The sequence below is a fragment of the Glycine max genome, chromosome 2, assembly GCF_000004515.6.
Source record: "Glycine max cultivar Williams 82 chromosome 2, Glycine_max_v4.0, whole genome shotgun sequence".
Taxonomy (NCBI): Eukaryota; Viridiplantae; Streptophyta; class Magnoliopsida; order Fabales; family Fabaceae; genus Glycine; species Glycine max.
The window spans coordinates 41,336,644-41,355,155 of NC_016089.4; the positions used below are offsets into that span (position 1 = coordinate 41,336,644).

At 30.8% G+C, this 18,512-nt stretch overlaps 2 protein-coding genes and 1 long non-coding RNA gene across 3 annotated transcripts in view; 2 read left to right on the forward strand and 1 right to left on the reverse strand.

Moving 5' to 3' along the window:
* Nucleotides 1–1,280: 1,280 nt before the first annotated feature.
* Nucleotides 1,281–7,787, forward strand: LOC106794139 (soluble inorganic pyrophosphatase 1). Its single transcript, XM_014772504.3, is given in 8 exon segments — nucleotides 1,281–1,333; nucleotides 1,867–1,935; nucleotides 6,379–6,490; nucleotides 6,852–6,972; nucleotides 7,058–7,086; nucleotides 7,404–7,469; nucleotides 7,597–7,696; nucleotides 7,699–7,787. Coding segments are annotated over 6 exon segments (465 nt in total). The 5' UTR covers nucleotides 1,281–1,333; nucleotides 1,867–1,935; nucleotides 6,379–6,430.
* A 117-nt stretch (nucleotides 7,788–7,904) lies between these two features.
* On the forward strand, nucleotides 7,905–9,954 carry LOC106796436 (uncharacterized). Its single transcript, XR_001385428.2, has 4 exons — nucleotides 7,905–7,950; nucleotides 8,861–8,964; nucleotides 9,411–9,460; nucleotides 9,559–9,954. It is a non-coding gene; the product is annotated as an uncharacterized lncRNA (long non-coding RNA).
* A 1,641-nt stretch (nucleotides 9,955–11,595) lies between these two features.
* Nucleotides 11,596–18,512, reverse strand: part of LOC100802184 (uncharacterized) — a 9,011-nt gene continuing 2,094 nt past the window's right edge. Inside the window, exons 3-5 of the mRNA XM_003519134.5 lie at nucleotides 14,167–14,249; nucleotides 13,880–14,079; nucleotides 11,596–11,767 (exon numbers count right to left, since the gene is read on the reverse strand). Of these exons, the coding sequence (XP_003519182.2) occupies nucleotides 11,663–11,767; nucleotides 13,880–14,079; nucleotides 14,167–14,249 (388 nt within the window). The 3' untranslated portion in view covers nucleotides 11,596–11,662. The remainder of the gene's footprint in view (nucleotides 11,768–13,879; nucleotides 14,080–14,166; nucleotides 14,250–18,512) is intronic.

Sequence of the window (18,512 nt, forward strand, 5' to 3'; positions counted from 1 at the left end):
AAGGCGCCCTCGTGCACAGTGCTTCCAATCTTGCAGTGCCACGTGTCAGTGTTTCGCGGGAAACGCCTTCAGGAGTAACGCTTTGTAATAAAAAAAGAGACCCCCTTGCTAAATAATTATGAAACAGACCCATTCTGGTAATAAATTTGTAAAAGGGACCCTATTTGGTGATTTTGCCTAAGTTATTTAGGTCTCCAATAAGGCTAAAGCAACTTGTGTTTACTGTATTAAAAAAGGGATAAATGGTGCTTTTCCATTTCATCAATTAAATTGGGATTTTTTTTTAATTTTTTAAAGATGATTTGTAAAAGAAGAAGCTGCAACTATTCAGCAAAAAAAAAAGTTGTAAGACTATAGGAGAAGGACAAGTTTAACAATAATAATTAATGGAAATGGGCCTAACCTGACAACTAAACAAGCACCACCCCAAGACTATTGGCTTTAAAATTATAATTTAATATTTCTTTTGTAAAATTAAAATATGTTCTTGTTGTCCTAATTATCAGATATGTTTCAGGGTGGTGTTGAGGGGAAAAGACAAGTGGATAAAGTCGTTGACAAATGTGCTTCAATGCAGGTATATCTATTTCTATTCTCTAATGATTCTAATATTGTGTTATTCAAAGATAAATTTTAAGTTGATTGTTTGTACTGCTTCTTCTATGTTATGAATTTTTTCCTTGTATCTTGTGTTTTGAAATTTCATATCTTCTCCATTCATGCCTCATTCAATCCCTATCTTGCTTGAATTTTAGAATCTGCGTGAAGCAATTGCCACCTATCACAATAGCATTTTGTTGACAGCCTGATGAGATGAAAAAGGAGGCATCACTATCTTTTTTTGTGGAGTACCGGGAGAGATACTACTTTTTAATATGTTTTGCTGTGTACATTCATTCAGAAAGGGCTGCACTCCATTCTAATACTGCTAATCATTGTAGTTTTGTTGACTAGATGAGAGCAAGGTCGGAACTCTACAACATTATTCATAGGTTAAAAGTTTAATAAGTGTGTGAAGTCTTTGTTTTTTAAGTCTTATTAATTTCTCTTTATTAGGTCCATGGATTATGTTAGGCTCTAGTAATCACTACTAGATTTTGAGGTCCAAAACCTCCCGAGAAGAGAGAAATATAAAGGTAAAGTATTGTATTCTTTCCTCCTGTCTTATTACAATTGATGAATATTTATAATGAAAATGTAATAATAGAATTTGGAATTCTGTGGTGACAAGGTCCTAATGGAAAGAGGGAAAATATTCCTAATGGCAGACAAGATCAAGGAGTTGCCTCCCTGATAGCCAGCTCAGCAGAAACGATTATAGGAAATCTTTGAGGTAAGCTGGGGCCTTACTCTTCCTTTGTGGTCTTGCTTTTTTTGCCTATGGTTTTTTTGTATTGCTATCAGATTATCACCCATATTTATTGAGCCAAATTGATTTTAGCTGGTGAATCATTTTGGGCCAAGTATATCTAGAAAAGAAAAGTTTATATTCATAAATGTTGTTGAACTTAACTTGCTTCTATTTTTAAGTATGATCTTCACTTATATGGTTTGAGGTCCTGATTGCTCTTGTACCTTGGTATTGGTGAAAGAAATCCTTGGGTTTATTTAATCAATTATCTATAGTTTACAACACGGTTTATTTATGTGCTTAACTAGGACACTAGGTTGGCATTAATTTCTGACAGTTATTATCTATGGTTTTGAATTATGGTGATGCTTAGGTAAGTAAAAAAGCTTCTCATGTAGCTTGAAGACAGATTCTTTAAGGCAGCCAAATTTAAACTTGGCTTTAATTCTCTAAATAAAATGGCATGATACTTATTGTGCTCTCAAAGATGATGGATATGATATTGTCTACCAAAGGATACCTTTAACAACAGAAAGACATGTTTTGGCCTCCGCCGTTGATGCAACACAGTATTGTCAACATGAGTAAGTATCCCATACTTTGTAGTATATAGCTCTTGTAAAGTTTGCTGACATTTTTGTTCTTGCCCTGTTTGCATCATTATTTTATAGAAAGTTGTATATTACGTTGTTGTACATGAAATATGACATTTTTTGGTTTAAAAAAATATAAAAAATAATATCTATATAATTTTTTAATAATAATATTTTCATTATTTTAACTTTTTTTTAAAAAATATATTTTAAGACGGTTCTTAGATAAGAACCATCTTAGAAGAGTATCCTTTTCTAAGACAATTTTTTATGAAACCGTCATCGAAAATATTGTTGGCTTCAAAGACGATTTTAAACCGTCTTTGAATGTGCTTTACAATCTTCGTTGTATGTCATTTTTGCATTAGTGAACAAGTGTGAATTCGGATTCCCCATTCTCGAATTTACAATAAAGAAGGATAATTGTGTATATAATTGTGAGAGAGACTTTGGTGTATAAAAAAAATGAAAAAGTATAAATGTGTAAAAAAATCTACAATATACATAGTCCTCAAGTAATTGACAGTTTATAACAATTATGATGTATATAAAAAGGAGAAAAGGTAAAAAAAAAAACAAATATATAACATTGTACTTTTCATAAGTGCAATAGATTCAAAACATAAAAAGTTGAAGGTGTTGGTATATTAGCCATAGACAAAATTATATTTAAGGTAAGTTTAAAGGACTAGGTCTTCATCATCTATCTCTTGGCTATTGATAATAAACACAAACAAATAAATACAGAAAACAACACAACAACTAAAACCACAAACAACCCTTAGTGGTTGTGTCTAGCATCCATGTGTCAGGCCTTCCTACAATCTTTGTTTCCCGTACATTCGCTGCTCAAGATTAGATTAAAAAGTAACAAAGAAAGATGAGTGAGCTTTGTGGTAAAGTATGAAAATGCATGAGAGAATAAGCATTCAAATAAACACAAATAAAGTACATATAGGTATAGATAGCCATAAGCATGTATTAATTCACAAACAAATGCATTTATGCTGGATCACAAGCAGATGCATTTATATTGGATCCAATTTTAATCATGAACCTAAGGTGGTTCCTCATGCATATTGAATGCTTTTTGGTGCACATAGAGTGCTCCCTTATGCATGACTAATACTCATCATACACATAGTACTACCTAAGTGATTAATTTTTGTCCTTCTAGCTAATGCATAAGTATGTTCTTTTTTTCTTCTTTACCCCCTTTTTTTCCTCACCTTCAACGATTATCTAAACTTGGATCAAAATGAGTAGTTGATCTTCACTTTAGAAGGAAAACAAGAAGATACTTTATAGAAGTATAAATATGAAGTTTAAAATATAATAATCAATATGAAAGTATCTTTATATAAATGAATACATATGTATATAACTATAATGGAAAGTTATATAGAACTTAGTTTACAACTTACTAAAGATTAGGATTTCACATAAAAGAAGGAAGAAGTTGGGCTTTTGGAATCGTGCGTATGCACTACTAAAAAAATGAGTTTTAACATCGGTTATTCGAAAATTGATATCGTTAAGTACTTACAATATCGATTTTCAAATAACCGATGCTAAAACTGAATTTAGTGCAATTTAAACATTGATTATTTGAAAACTGATTTTGTAAGTGCTTAAGGACATCGGTTTGAAAATCGATGTTAAAATAATTCAGTTTTAACATCGGTTATTTGAAACTCGATGTTGTAAGTGCTTAACGACATCGGTTTTCAAATAACCAATATTAATATAAACTCTTTTTCTTTAATTATTTATATATTTTTTTAAAAATCAAATATTGAGTTATTAATTATATTTTAGTTTTAAAAAATATAATAATTAATAAAAAATAACAAATTCAAAAGGTAAGCATTTAAAAATTAAATTAAATTTTTAAAATAAATTCTATTATTTTAATATTATTATTTAATGATTATCATTTAAATATACCACACATTTATATAAATTATTGCATATTAGCTCATTTGAAAATAAAAAAAAAATATTTTTAATAATAGAGTTTAACTTTTATAGGATTTTTATAGAATGTTGGTAAAAAAAATTATATCGTAAAAAAATTAAATTTTATTATTGATATATTTTATTTAATTATTATAAAAATAAAAAAAAAATAGTTATTTTCTTCTTAAAAAGGTCATAGTTTTCAATACTTTTAGTTTCTTTGGTTTTTCTGCGTTCTCGACTTTGGAATTAATATATGAATTTAATTTTCTTTCAAACATTTTAAATTAAATTTAATTATTTATTCCTTTTAATTTATAAATCTCAATACATTACATAAAATGAAAAATAAAAAATACTTTATAATTTTATTTAAATATAACAATTTGTAGAGTGCCTGAAAAATTAAGCTAGTGTGACTATAATTAGTCTTAATTAAATTTGGACTAGGGATCAGTACTTTCTTATTAATCTATTCTTGCTACCGTAACTTATGAAAAATAAATAAATAGGACAAAAATAAACTATACTTTTCTAAGTGATGCTTTCCCTTTGCATCGCTCACTTATATATATAAATAAAAGAAGGTTAACAATTAAAATTATAACATAAATTTTTATTTATTGATAACTTATAAAAAAAATTAAAATTCAATTTAAATATAAAAAAAAGGAATAAATGATTCAAGAGATAAAACATACAAATAAAAATAATAAAATAAACACCATTTTAGATGAGTGAGAGAAAGATTTTTGTTATTTATAGATATAATGTATGAAATGTATATATAGAGAAAAGATCAGAAAAATACTAAAAATGTTTAATTGAGAAAATAAATAATTTGAAAACTTTATCATCCTTTTATATTATGATTATATTTTTTTATTGATATGAAAATCAACGAGTATTATAATATTTTAATTATAATATAGAAATATATTAATGTTTATTAATTTATGTATACTTGTACGTTTTTAACTGAAACATAATTTCGTTTAAAAAATATAAAAAAAACATTTAATTCAATTGATTAAAAAATTAATAATATCAAAACCCTAAATTGTTGGCTCTATAAATTATTATATACTTAAATTAATAAATGCAATGCAAGCGGCGAACAATGTTTTGATAGATAATTGATGTTTGTGAAGAGTGAGTGAGTGAGGCGAGGGTTGTTTCCTTATTTTTATTGTTTTGCTTGCGAATGTGTTCAAGAGCGGAACCTTGATTGAACCTGTTGCATTTCATTTAAAAGCGGTGTCGTTTCTCTCTCTCTCTCTCTCTTCTCTTCTCTTATGTGTTGCGCCCACAAATATTCCAAAACCCCCTCCATCTCACAAGCACCACAGAAACCCAGTTCGCGTGGACAGAATCCGGTGACGATGGTGGCGGCAGCGGTGGCGACTCCATTGTGGCAGCCTCAGGAGCAAGGGTTCGAGGAGATCTGCGGCCTACTTGAGCAGCAGATTTCGCATTCTTCTTCCGTCGATAAGGCTCAGATTTGGCAGCACCTTCAGCGCTACTCGCATCTCCCTGACTTCAACAATTACCTCGCCTTCATCTTCTCCCACGCCGTGGTGGATCTATAAGAAGCCAATTTTTCAATAAATTATTATATCCTTCATAGCATCTGTTTCTACATTTATTGACTAGTAAATCATTCTTCACTTTCCTGCTTCACTTGTCCATGCAAATATGCTTTCTTTCCGACTTTAGTTTAGGCCACCACCACATATCAAAAACTGATGCTTCTGCTTCATCTACTTTCTTCATTTTGTGCAGTTACTTAGGAACTGTAGCTTTTTCAGTTGTGAATGCTTTTTTCTGGTTCCTATCATTCAAGTATCATCAATGATATGTTCACGGGTACATTTTTTGCTTTCTTTACTCTCTTTATTAAGTTCTTTTGACATTTTCCAATGTAATTGTTTAGTGTTTTGTTGAGAGGCCTAATTCTGAAAGCATAAGGAGAGGCAAGTTATTATCAAATAGTTTACTAGATGTTCCTTCATATTGTGGTTGTGACATGATGTGCCCTGTTTCATGGCTTACAATGATTAAGTTGTTTAAAAATTAAAACGATTGGTCTTAAATCTTAATAATTAATATTTATATGATTGCAACTAATTAAGTTCCCAATGGTCCTTCTTGTATCATATGTGAGTTCATATTTTGTAATTTTTGACATTGTCTGATGCACAATTATATGCCAGGCACAATATTGGTGGTTACTATGCCCTGATATATTATGTGAATAACTTGTATATCTATGTCTCAAGAAATAGGATGGATAAACTATATGATCTTAAAAGCATGGCATTTCCAAGTTATCACTCCATTGAAATCTATGGTTGTTCATTTTCTTAATCTTGTCAAGAATATTTAAAATTTAATTTGTTATGTGTATATGCAACCTTTGGATTAACCTTGAGCATTAATATAGCTTTTTGTTAAGAAATTGCTTTCTGATTGTAGGAACTCAATAGAGAAGAGCCTTCTGGTTTGGGTGGTCCTCAGTGTGAGAGTTATGTTCTTGATTCAAGAGGCTCTTTTGTGGAGAGGCAAGCAGTGGTCTCTAGAAATAATTGTAAGATGAAAGATAATTGCTTTGTTTTTTGTACTATTGTTTATAAATATTTAGTACCATAAAATCTTAAATAAGACTAGTTAAATATTATATTAATCTATATATTCGAGTATATGCTTCTTTACTTGGTGGTATGCTTAGGTGCAAAGCAATTTCAATAGTTTATTTTTAGTTGTATTTTTTTATTTCATGAAGAGTTTTGGATTATTTGTGATGAAATTGTGCTTTAATACCTTATCTCTAATGTGATTAGCCACTTCTTTACTTCGTAGCATATTTCATGCTTTTTCATGCATCAAGTTTGGCATCATTTTTTCATCCCATATTTGCTTTTTTCTATTTCTATGCCATATTTTTAAAGATGAGTGACAATGGTGAAGAAGCTGGAGAAAATCGTCTAGTTCCCCGTTTGAATGAAAGGATTCTTTCATCATTGTCAAGGAGATCAGTAGCTGCCCATCCTTGGCATGATCTAGAAATTGGTAACTTTGCTGATATTATTGCTTGTTCATATAGTATAGTTAAGATTTAAATCATATTTCAAAACTACATAATTTTCATATGCAGGACCTGAGGCTCCTCAGATTTTCAATTGTGTAAGTTCTCATCTTATGCTTTGGAAGAATACTTGTTGCCTCATTGTGCCATCTATTACTATTTATACGTTAAAGATGAAGCTATATATTATTTTCAACATTTATTTTACAGAGTATCTGTTCTGCAAGCAGTCATTCCACTAGTGCAATATTGTACTAGGTGCTATTGAATCTTTTTGTAACTTCAGTCTCCAATAACTTAACTTCTCAATCGTCATACATCAATTGCATGATGACACCACACCTGTATAATTCCATTCTTGATTTGCAATTAGTTTTATGCTAAAGGGGTGTTTCTGCTTGTTCAATGGTTGCAGGTTGTGGAGATCACTAAAGGAAGCAAGGTTAAGTATGAACTTGACAAAAAGACTGGATTGATTAAGGTACAAACCAATTGCTTGGTTACTGGAATGGAAGCCCTTACTATTGTAGCTTGAAATAGATTTCCCAGATGATTTTTTTCCTCATACCCATCTATCTTTATGCTTACGATTTTCGAATAATTCACAGGTTGATCGGGTTTTGTATTCATCAGTTGTTTATCCACATAACTATGGTTTTATCCCTCGCACACTGTGTGAAGACAATGATCCAATTGACAAAATTCATTCTAAGACAAAAAGAATGAGCACAAGGAGGTAGCAGTTAATGATTTTTTACCTGCAAGCGTTGCTATTGATGTCATCCGGTACTCAATGTAAGTAAACTCACTTTTGAGCTGCTTTAATACCTTATCTCTAATGCGATTGTAGAGTTCAAATTTGCCATTCATTTGCTCTTTAAGATTACTCTTGTTTTCTATTTTTTTTTTCTTTTAGGTAGAAGCAAACAAAATTGGGGAAGGTTAAAGACAGCTATGCAAAGGTTTTATTTGTGATTGAACTTTTTTGCTTTAATTGATATTTAATTTAATTGTTCTGTAATGGTGAAGTACCTATATGACTAATTCCATTTTCCCTATTATGAGAAATTGAGAAATTCATCATATATAGACTCATTGTAACTACTTATTCTATTTGTTTCTTATAGAAATTATTAGGTGGATATTATTTTTTTATTGGAGCCTTATTTTTTATTATTAGCTATTTGAGTCCTATTTAGCATATTAAGCTCACAGTTTTCCTTGTAAAATAGAGGTGCAATTGGACTAATTTAACTGGACTTGTATGCATCATCCCAGGAGTAGGTATATATAAATATATAGAGAGAATTGTCTTTGGTTCTTAACTAATGATCACATTTTATATGACTATGCAATGAGATAAAATACAAGTTACTCTTAGCATTAATGTTTAATTTGAAAAGAAAAATATATATTTTTGGATTAAATAATACTTTTTTTTTTCAATTTGCAATCTCATAGGTTATATATTGAATAAATCTTCTTTGGATTAAGTAGTATTATGAAATGTTTTAGAATTAGTATACCAGAGTTTAACTTCATTGGCAAGATCACATGATAGCGTGTAGTCCCAGAAAAATAATAATATTAAAAACTACGAAGGAATAAAATAGAAGCTACACCAGGTAAGACAATTAAAAAATTAAAATTCGGCATAAAACTAAAAATCCTGCCCTCCCTTTCCATAGTGAGGCCAAATTTAACAAGTGCATCAGCCACCTGATTGCAATTAATTTTGTAAACTAAACTCTTAATTTTATAAAAAAAAAAGTATTACAAATAATGAAAATGATTAAATCCATTCATTGATGAGCATGTGTGGATGCAGTTTATGTTGACAATTAATGTGAGGGATGTGACTATAACGTGCAGGGCTTGTGCAATCGTGGGTTGTTATAGTGATGAGAATATTATCTGGGAGCATTCCGTGGGTGACTATGATGATTTTGCATAAAAAGTCAACCTTGCTACAAAAGGTCAGGGTTTCTTTACTCAAGGCACACAGATTTTTTCACCCAAAATAACTTATACTCATTTTATCTTTCTCTTTCATTTCACTTTTATCTTATCTTTTTTTTTTTCATCTTTTTTTTTTCCATTTTTATCATATCATTTGTTAAATCTATTCCTACATTTATCATTTAATTTACATGATAGAGACAATGTCTCATGCTTGCCAGAAGGACTTGAGAATATTGTGGACAATTGACAACTTGTACAAGTCTACTCTAAGAGTTAGTTGTAATGGTGTTTGTTTCTCATTTTATTTTGTCACTGTTGGGCTAGTGTTAGTGGTCCTAGGATACTTTGGAGGCTCCTACGAATTTTCTATTTTAACCTAGATTCTATTAAAATAGACTTGGTTTTTCTTTAATTTTATTTTAAATTTTTTCAATGTTTAAGAAAGTGTTGCTACATGCAGGTTGAAAGTCGTAGGAGATTTCGTATCATCCGTTCCTGGGATCAAGATGGGTGAGTTGTCTCTGGGTGTTTCATGAATTCTCTAGCTGTTGATCTGACTATTTTTCTTTCATGGAAATATGATTTTATTCTTTAAATGTTTTATGCAGGTATCGTGTTGCAGAGGTTGAATGGATACAAGATATTTAGCCACCAGGATGAACAAGTGAAAGAGAGACTGTAAGTTCACTAAAATTTTGTTATGAATGTGTTTGTAAGCTCAGTGTCATGTTGGATAGAATGCTAGTTTATTTGACTATCTGCATGCATATGAGATTTTTTTTTGGGTGTATAATGGTGGTAATGGGGCTTGCACTTAAGATTCCATGCAAACTACTATAACTTCCACTGTTTGGTCGACCCTAGTGATTTGAATAATGAGATCTTTGATTGCCCTTCAAGTTTATATTCTTTTATGCTTTAGTTTTAAATGTTAATGCTTAGCTACAAGTCTGATGACTCTTTAAATTGAATGCATTATATTGTAACAAACAAACATATAATGCAGCTGAAGATGCTCATTATAAATTTACATATCAACATCATTTATTTAAAAAATTTATGTTAACTGGCACTAACAACATCGGTTTTTTAAATAACCGATGTTGATATGTAAATTTATAACTTTCTTTTTTCAAAATTCTTATCATATAACATCGGCTATTTAAATAATCAATGTTGTATTTATTAGTTAACATCGGTTTTGAAAAATCAATATTAACGATATTACTTTCAATATCGGAACTTTCAACATCGATTAATAATCGATGTTAAAAGTCTTAAATAACCAATGTAAAAACCTTATTTCCTAGTAGTGACTTAAGGGTGACATGAAGTTTGGTGAGACATTAGAGAGCAACAATGAAACTTAAATGGGTATATGTGTCACATAAATTAATTGCATGAGTAAGAATTTACGCAATCAAAGTATCAAGGATTAATTTATAGCAACAATGTTAATAATTTGGAATTTCAAATATTAAGATTTAAAAATATAAATAATTTTAAAGGATTAATGAGATTGAACAAATTAAAATAATATCATGACGGGTATTTGACAAATTTTAGAGAGCTTTGGGAACACAACTTTTTTTTTTTTTTTGTAAGTAACTACTTTTGTTATGAGCAAGCTCTAAAATGTTTAGCCCTTCTCATAGGCATATTAATTAATGATTGTAAAATCACTTTCATTTTAAAATACACTTCTTAAAATTAACCAAATTCCAAAACAATTTTTATTTCATTAACCAAGAATCATTAATTGCAACTATTATTATCTTGTACTATATAAGTCATTTTTTCTTATTAACAAACAATATATTAATATACACTCATACAACAGAAACATTCCCTCATCCAAATAAAAAAATAAAAAAAATACAACAGAAACACATAGGCCCATAAATTGGGTTGTTGCATTTTCTGCCTCTTCATTTTTTAATTTATTACTTTCATCATCATTTTTAAATTAAATTTGAATTTTTTTGAAAATTTAATTAAAAATAAATTTGCATCATAATATAAATTATTTATCATATGTTTAAAAGTATCTATTTATTACTAATTTTAGCTACAATATAATTTATATATTCAAAATTATTTATTTATTATAATTTTTAGTTATATAAAATAAATAATTATCATGTATATTACAAAGACTAAAACACTAATTGTCATGTTTAATAAGTTTAAGTTTATTGACTTTTATAATATCTTATAAACGTTGTCAACAAGATGATTGATTTGTAGGAAATCGATAATTTAAGTCAAATATTTAATTTTCATTTTTCTAATTAATTTCAATTCCTTTTAAAAGAATACTATGAAATTTGTGTTGAAGTGATCAAGAATACAATTAAAGAATATTCCTAATCTCATGCCCATTAAATTAGGAATGACATCATATCTTTGAAAATAGTGACACTTAAATATGATTTTATAATTGAATAATGTAATAAAATTTGAGAAAATGGTTCGTTATTATTTGTTATGATAACCAATCAATATAAATATTTTGCATTGTGAGAATCTTTTGAGGAGAAGAATTTTATCTCTATGTAGAAGGTGAATTGGTGAGGATAAAAAGAAGATTAAAATAAAACACGTGACATAAAATAAAACCCAATTATAAGAGAAAGATAATATACAAAGGGATTATCTCATTATAAGAGTAATGTGCTAAAATGTTACATGGATTTGAAACCGTGATTTCCTCTATTTTTTATCTTTTGAATCTGTAGCCGTAGTCCCGTCATTACTTTTTTGTTGACGAACGGTTGATTCAAAGAATGAAACCACTTCCTCTTGCTTGTCTTCTACCTGCAATGAGCATAGAGTAAAAATTTCACATTTATGGTCTGATATTTCTCCACTAGCCTTCAAAACATTATTTCATTTTAGCAACATGCAAGTAATAGGATCCCTAGCTATTGGATTTTGTGAATGTACTTTATATTCTAAAATGAACCCCTCACTTTGGAGGAGTAAAAAATCCCAATATTTAATAATTAAATCATACATTTTTTTACCAAAGAGTATGCGATGATAAATGTTCACCCAATTTTAATAAGAAAAAAAGGAGAGAAATGGGGGAAAGTTAAAAATTTGATAAATGTGATAAGTGATGTTATATATAGAAAAGAAAGAGAAAAATAAGATGTTGAGATACAAATGAAAGAGAAAAATAAGAAGTTGAGATACAAATGAGAGAGAGAGAGAGTATATATTTATAATTTTCTTTTTCAAATACCACCATAAAATATAATGTCAGCTGTTGGGATAAACAAGAGTAAATTATAGGAAGTTGGTTTGAAGAAGGAAACCTGAACAAGGTATCTTGACTGAAAAATGAGTTTGCAACATTTAGCGTGTTAAACTTGAACATATAAACAAGTGGTTTCTAATTCTAGCAAATTAATATTAATTAACGTGTAAAGTTGTCTTTTGATAAAGAATATTCTGCAATATTAACATATAGGAAAGTTTTAATATTTGTGACTAACCCTCCATTTGAAACATGTAAAAGAGAACTATAAAAAGTAAAATAAATAGTAAAATAAAGTGAAATTCATATTTTTATATTTAATTTTATTTTAAAACTTTTATCTTAATTTATTTTTATTTCATTTTATTTCCTCAATCAAACATACACTAATCTCTAAGATTAATTAGGTTTATCTAACCTACCATAATTTGGTTTTTCAAAGTCGCCGGCTGAGAAGAAATATAGCTGATGCTTTTTTTCCTTTTCTTTTTCAGTGTCTAATACACCTATTTTTGGCACATTATGACATTTATCGAGAAATATTAATTTTTTGAGACTTGTGAGCCACATAATTCTTGTAGTTGTCTATGATAGGTTGTCATGAGTACACCTTGTACTCTGATAATCAATGGCTCCGAATATTAAATTTTGCTTGTAAAAAAAATAGTAATATTTTTGAAAAAAATTACATTCAGCTTTACAAATACTTTTGGTAGTGTTTGATTTAATTATACTTAAATATATTTGACATGAAAAGTTTAAAAATTGGTATATATTTCACATTTTTATACTCTATTTAATTCAAATAGATTTAAATATATTTTTAGTCTTTGAATAATTATTTTTTTAATCCTTAAAAAAATTATTAGTCTCTCAAATTTTTTAAAACTTACTTTTAGTCCATCTATTTCATTGCATTAATAATAGTGCTATATATTTGAAGGACTAAAAAAACAATTTCTCAAATAAGATAAGATGGACTAAAATTATATTTAAGGCATTCAAATATTTCACCAATTTCAATTCATTTTTACACCCTTTTTCATTCTTTTAAACTTATCATTAGTATTATTTTTAATTAAAATCAGAATTTTATCTCAATAATTAAAATTTGAGTCTCTTATAGATTTTTTAAGTAGAACTTCAATTTTGATTAGAAAATAACAGTAAAAGTATTTTATATATATATATATATTTATAGTTGTAAAATTTTAGGGTTGAACCATAACACATTTTATATGATCCCTCAAAATACTGAAAATCTATTTATTAAGAGTCGGGAATGATCAATGCTACTAACATGGGGCATTAATTATATTTATATGATTTGTGTAAATTAAACAAAGAGAGAACTGGGTTGATTACTTCATATGTTTCAATTGTCTGGTTATTAAATCAGCTGGCTTTAATCCACCAAAAAAAAAAATATTCAAGTAACTTATAAGTTTTTGTCATTTTAACTTATAACTTATAAACTTTTAATTAATTTATAAGTTTTTAACAATTTTATAAGTTAGTTTTATGAAACATATCTCTGTCAACATGGTCAATGAATGACGACTTGATAGGTTTTAAGTAAAGTATATAAAACAAGGCATTAGGTGTAATTGTGATTGAAAAATAAAAATGAGGAAGTTTAGAGTGATTTTTGGGACACAGGTTAAAACCTTTTCCAATAGATCCCCTGCTTCTTCGGCGAGCTTGTCTACATTTTCAGCTACGTTTTCAACAAATTCAGCAACATCCTGAAGTTTTCCTTCGGGAAGATTCTTGGCAGCCCCTTCCGCAATTTTATCAACCCTCTCGGCCACTTCTTCTACTATATCTGCCACACGTTCTGCTTGCTCTATCGTTGTCTCAATTTTCTCTATACAAAATTAAGGAGATAATATAATTAACGCATAAGTAAATCTTTTTAAGGTTGATTAACTATGTTCTTTAATTATTTGATTACCTTTCAATAGTAGCAAAGGTCCCCATTTGTTCGTCGTGAAGGAAAGAAGTGCAGCGACTACTGTTCCAATCATCCAAGCTTTCCTGCAAGATTGTCGTTTTTAAACTGTTCATCAGTTATTTTCCTGGGAGTGGGGCACGTGTTTATGATTTTGTCTAGGCATATGCCAACTAATTTTTTAAGGACACTAATTAAGATATATATACGCTCTCTTATAATTTTAAAATGCTCTCTCATATGATTTTTAATACATGAGCAAAAAGTGTACGTTCTTGCCGGTTCTCACAATGAAAGATAACCCATAACTGATAATTTTTCAAGAATAACTCAGCACAACAAAATACAAAAAAGAAAAGCATAATAAAACATAACCACTGCTACTATAAATACGGATCTTAAAAGGCTTGGTCCCATATAACAAAGCAAAAATATCCAATGAGCAAGTTGATCCGTGATCCCATTAGCAATAATATGTGCAGTCTCTTCGTACTAGGGCACTGACGGTTAGCAAGATCCCTTGTCTAATCTTAACTTATTCCTTCATAAATTGAAATTTTGATTTCCGTGACACTTGAAGATTAGTTCGAAGTATAAACATGTAATTTTATACTATACAATAATCAGTAAGGAATATATAAAATCATTAGTGTCATGTCATGTGAAGATTGTTAGAAATGATAATAATTCTGACTTTGTTTGTTAAGTCTTTCTAATATAAGAAATTAGTTGGTTAGTTAATAATGATGTAATCAAGTTGTTAGTGAGGTACCAAAATGCAAAAGTTAGTTTTGCTTTTCTCTAAACTTCTCTCACTTTTATCCTTCCTCAAGTTACCTCTTTGATTGTGTGTGTGAGCAAGCACAATAAGTTCTAACAGTGGTATTTCATAGCTAGGTTCGAAAAAGGGACCAATTCTCCAATCATGGCTTCCAATGATCTTTTTCCCTCAAATCTTCCAATTCTAACCGGCAAGAACTTCAACAGATGGAGTGTGCAAATGAAAGCCTTGCTTGGATTTCAAGATTTGACCGATGTGATTGAGAATGGAATAGAAATTCCAAAAGAAGAAGCCTCAGATTCATAGAAGACTGAATTCAAGGATCTGAAGAAGAAATTAAGACTCCAAAGCCTTGGTGATCTTGCATCAATGTGTCGATGATTCTCACTTTGAGAAAACCGCAAATGCTAAATCCGCAAAGGAAGCATGGGACATTCTGAACAAGGCTTATGCAGGAGTTGATAAGATCAAGAAGGTGAGACTTCAGACTCTTCGAAGCCAATTTGAATTGCTGCAGATGGAAGAGACTGAGAGCATTATTGGAGATTACTTTGGAAGATTGCAGGTTCTTGCAAATTCAATCACTAGTTGTGGTGATACAATTACTAATCTGACGTTAGTTGAGAAAGTTCTGAGGACCTTGAATCCAAGATTCGATCACATTGTGGTTGCAATTGAGGAATCAAAGGACTTGGAATCATTATATGTTGATGAATTACAAGGATCACTTGAGGCACATGAACAAATATTGCAAGAAAGAGCAAATGATAAGGCTACAGAACAAGCCCTGCAAGCACACCATCAGTCAAGAAATGGTGGTTTTGATAATCACAAAGGCAAGAAAGGAAGAGGGAGATTCCAGAACATGAGAGGTAGAGGAGGTTACTCCAAAGATAAAGGTAAACATCAACCTGATCAAAGAAGTGGAGATAGCTGCAGTAAAAGAAGTGGTGGTTTTGGTACTCGTGGAAGAGGAGGCAAAAAGAAATGGGATAAAAGAAATGTTGAATGCTTCAATTGTGGAAAAAGAGGTCACTATGCAGAAGAATGTTGGTATAAGGAGAAAAATGCTGATGATGAAGCACAATTAGCCACAAGAGCTGTTTCTGACACTGAACCAGTGCTGTTGATGATCACAACAAAGACTAGAGCTGATGCAGAAAATAAATGGTACTTGGACACAGGATGTTCAACACATATGACTGGTCACAAGGACTGGTTTGTTAGCATTGATGAGTCAGTAAATCACGAGGTCAGATTTGCAGATGACAACACTATAAGAGTTGAAGGTCATGGCAAAGTTGTGATTAAAAGAAGGGATGGTACAGTGTCATACATTGAGGATGTGCTCTATGTTCCAAACATGAGATGCAATCTTCTGAGTCTTGGCCAACTACTTGAAAAGAAATACAGAATGGTGATGGAGGACAAAGAAATGAAGATCTATGACAAGGACAGAAGGTTGATCATCAAAGCTCCATTGAACAGGAATAGAACTTTTAAGGTTGGTATTCAAGTCATGAAACACAATTGCTTGCAGGCTGAGACATGTAGAGAAGAATGGTTGTGGCACTACAGATCTGGACACTTGAATTTCAAGGATTTGAGTCAACTGCACAGAATGGCTCAAGGAATACCTCAGCTGAAAAGCAACCAAGGAATGCATTTCAGAAATTTGTACCAGTAAAGTCATTACAGAAATTGGAGGTGATCCATTCAGATGTCTGTGGTCCTTTTCAGGTTGAATCCCTAGGTGGAAACAGGTACTTTGTAACATTCATAGATGACTTGACTAGAATGACTTGGATTTATATAATCAAGAAGAAAAATGAGGTGCTTAGAATTTTCAAAAAATATAAAGCCTCAGTAGAAAAATGTAGTGGCCACTGTATAAAAACATTAAGAACTGACGGAGGTGGTGAATACACCTTCAAGGAATTTGCTGAGTTTTGTGATGAGGCAGGTATCACTCATGAGTTCACTCCACCTTATACACCACAACACAATGGTGCTGCTGAAAAAAGAAACAGGATTATCCTGAATATGGTGAGAAGCATGTAGAAGACTAAAAAGCTACCTTATTTCCTATGGAGTGAAGCAGCTGCAACAACAGTCTATATACTCAACAAATGCCTTACCAAGAGACTGAAAGGAGTGACACCTAAAGAAGCCTGGACTGGCTATCATGCAACTAGAGGTTACGAGCTACTTGATCCAAGGTCAAAGTAGGTTTCTATGAGCAGAGATGTGATATTTGATGAACTAAAGGAATATGAGTGGAAGGAGGACCCTATAAACAATACAACCAAGGTTCTGGTAGATTCAATCATTCCAGAAGAATTGAGTGACACAACTGATGAACTTCCTACAAGGAACACTGAAGGAGGAACTAGGAGGTCTCAAAGGGTTTTGCAACCTTCACAAATGTTGAAAGATTATGAAGTCATGAAAGACAGCCAAATCACAGATGAAGGTGATATTGTACACTTTGCCCTATATGCAGATGCTGAACCTGTGAGTTTCAAAGAAGCCTTGAAGAATGACAAGTGGGTCAATTCTATGAAAGAGGAGCTGAAATCAATTGAGATGAATCATACCTAGCAGCTAATGGAGTTACCTAAACTTAAAAGACCTATTGCTGTAAAATGGGTTTTTAAAGTTAAGAGAAATCCTGCTGGTGAAGTAGTTAAACACAAAGCCAGATTGGTGGCAAAAGGATTCCTACAAAAAGAAGGTGTAGACTATGGTGAGATCTTTGCCCCTGTGGCAAGGATTGAAATAGTGAGACTTGTAGTTGCAATAGCAAGCATGAAAGGCTGGTCAATGTATTAGCTTGATGTGAAATCTGCATTTCTGAATGGTCCCCTTGAAGAAGAAGTGTTTGTCAAGCAACCACCTGGATTTGAAGTTGTTGGACATGAAGGAAAGGTATACAAACTGAAGAAAGCATTATATGACCAAAAGCAAGCTCCAAGAGCTTGGAACAAGAAGATTGACAGTGTCCTAATTCAGATTGGCTTTAGCAAGTGCATATCTGAACATGGAGTATATGTAAAAGAAGAATATGAGTCAGACTTAGAAATATTGTGCCTCTATATTGATGATTTACTCATCACAGGAAACAACAAGATAAAGATTGACAAGATTAAGCAACTGCTGAAGAATCAGTTTGAAATAACTGACTTAGGATCTCTCTCATACTTCCTTGGAATTGAGTTCAAGGAAACTGAAGCTGGAATTGTAATGCATCAAAGCAAATATGCTACAGACCTGTTGAAGAAGTTTCGAATGACTAACTATAATGCAGCAGCCACCCCAGCTGAAACAGGATTGACATTGAGTTTGAGAGATAAAGGAGAACCTGTTGATGAAACTCAGTACAGACAGATTGTGGGTTCATTAAGGTACTTGTGCAATACAAGACCTGATTTGGCATTCAGTGTTGGACTAATCAGTAGGTTTATGCAAGCTCCAAAAACTCCTCACATGATGGCCGCAAAGAGAATTCTAAGGTATATAAGAGGTACAATTAACTATGGTATTCTACTGCCAAATACCATCACGAGTT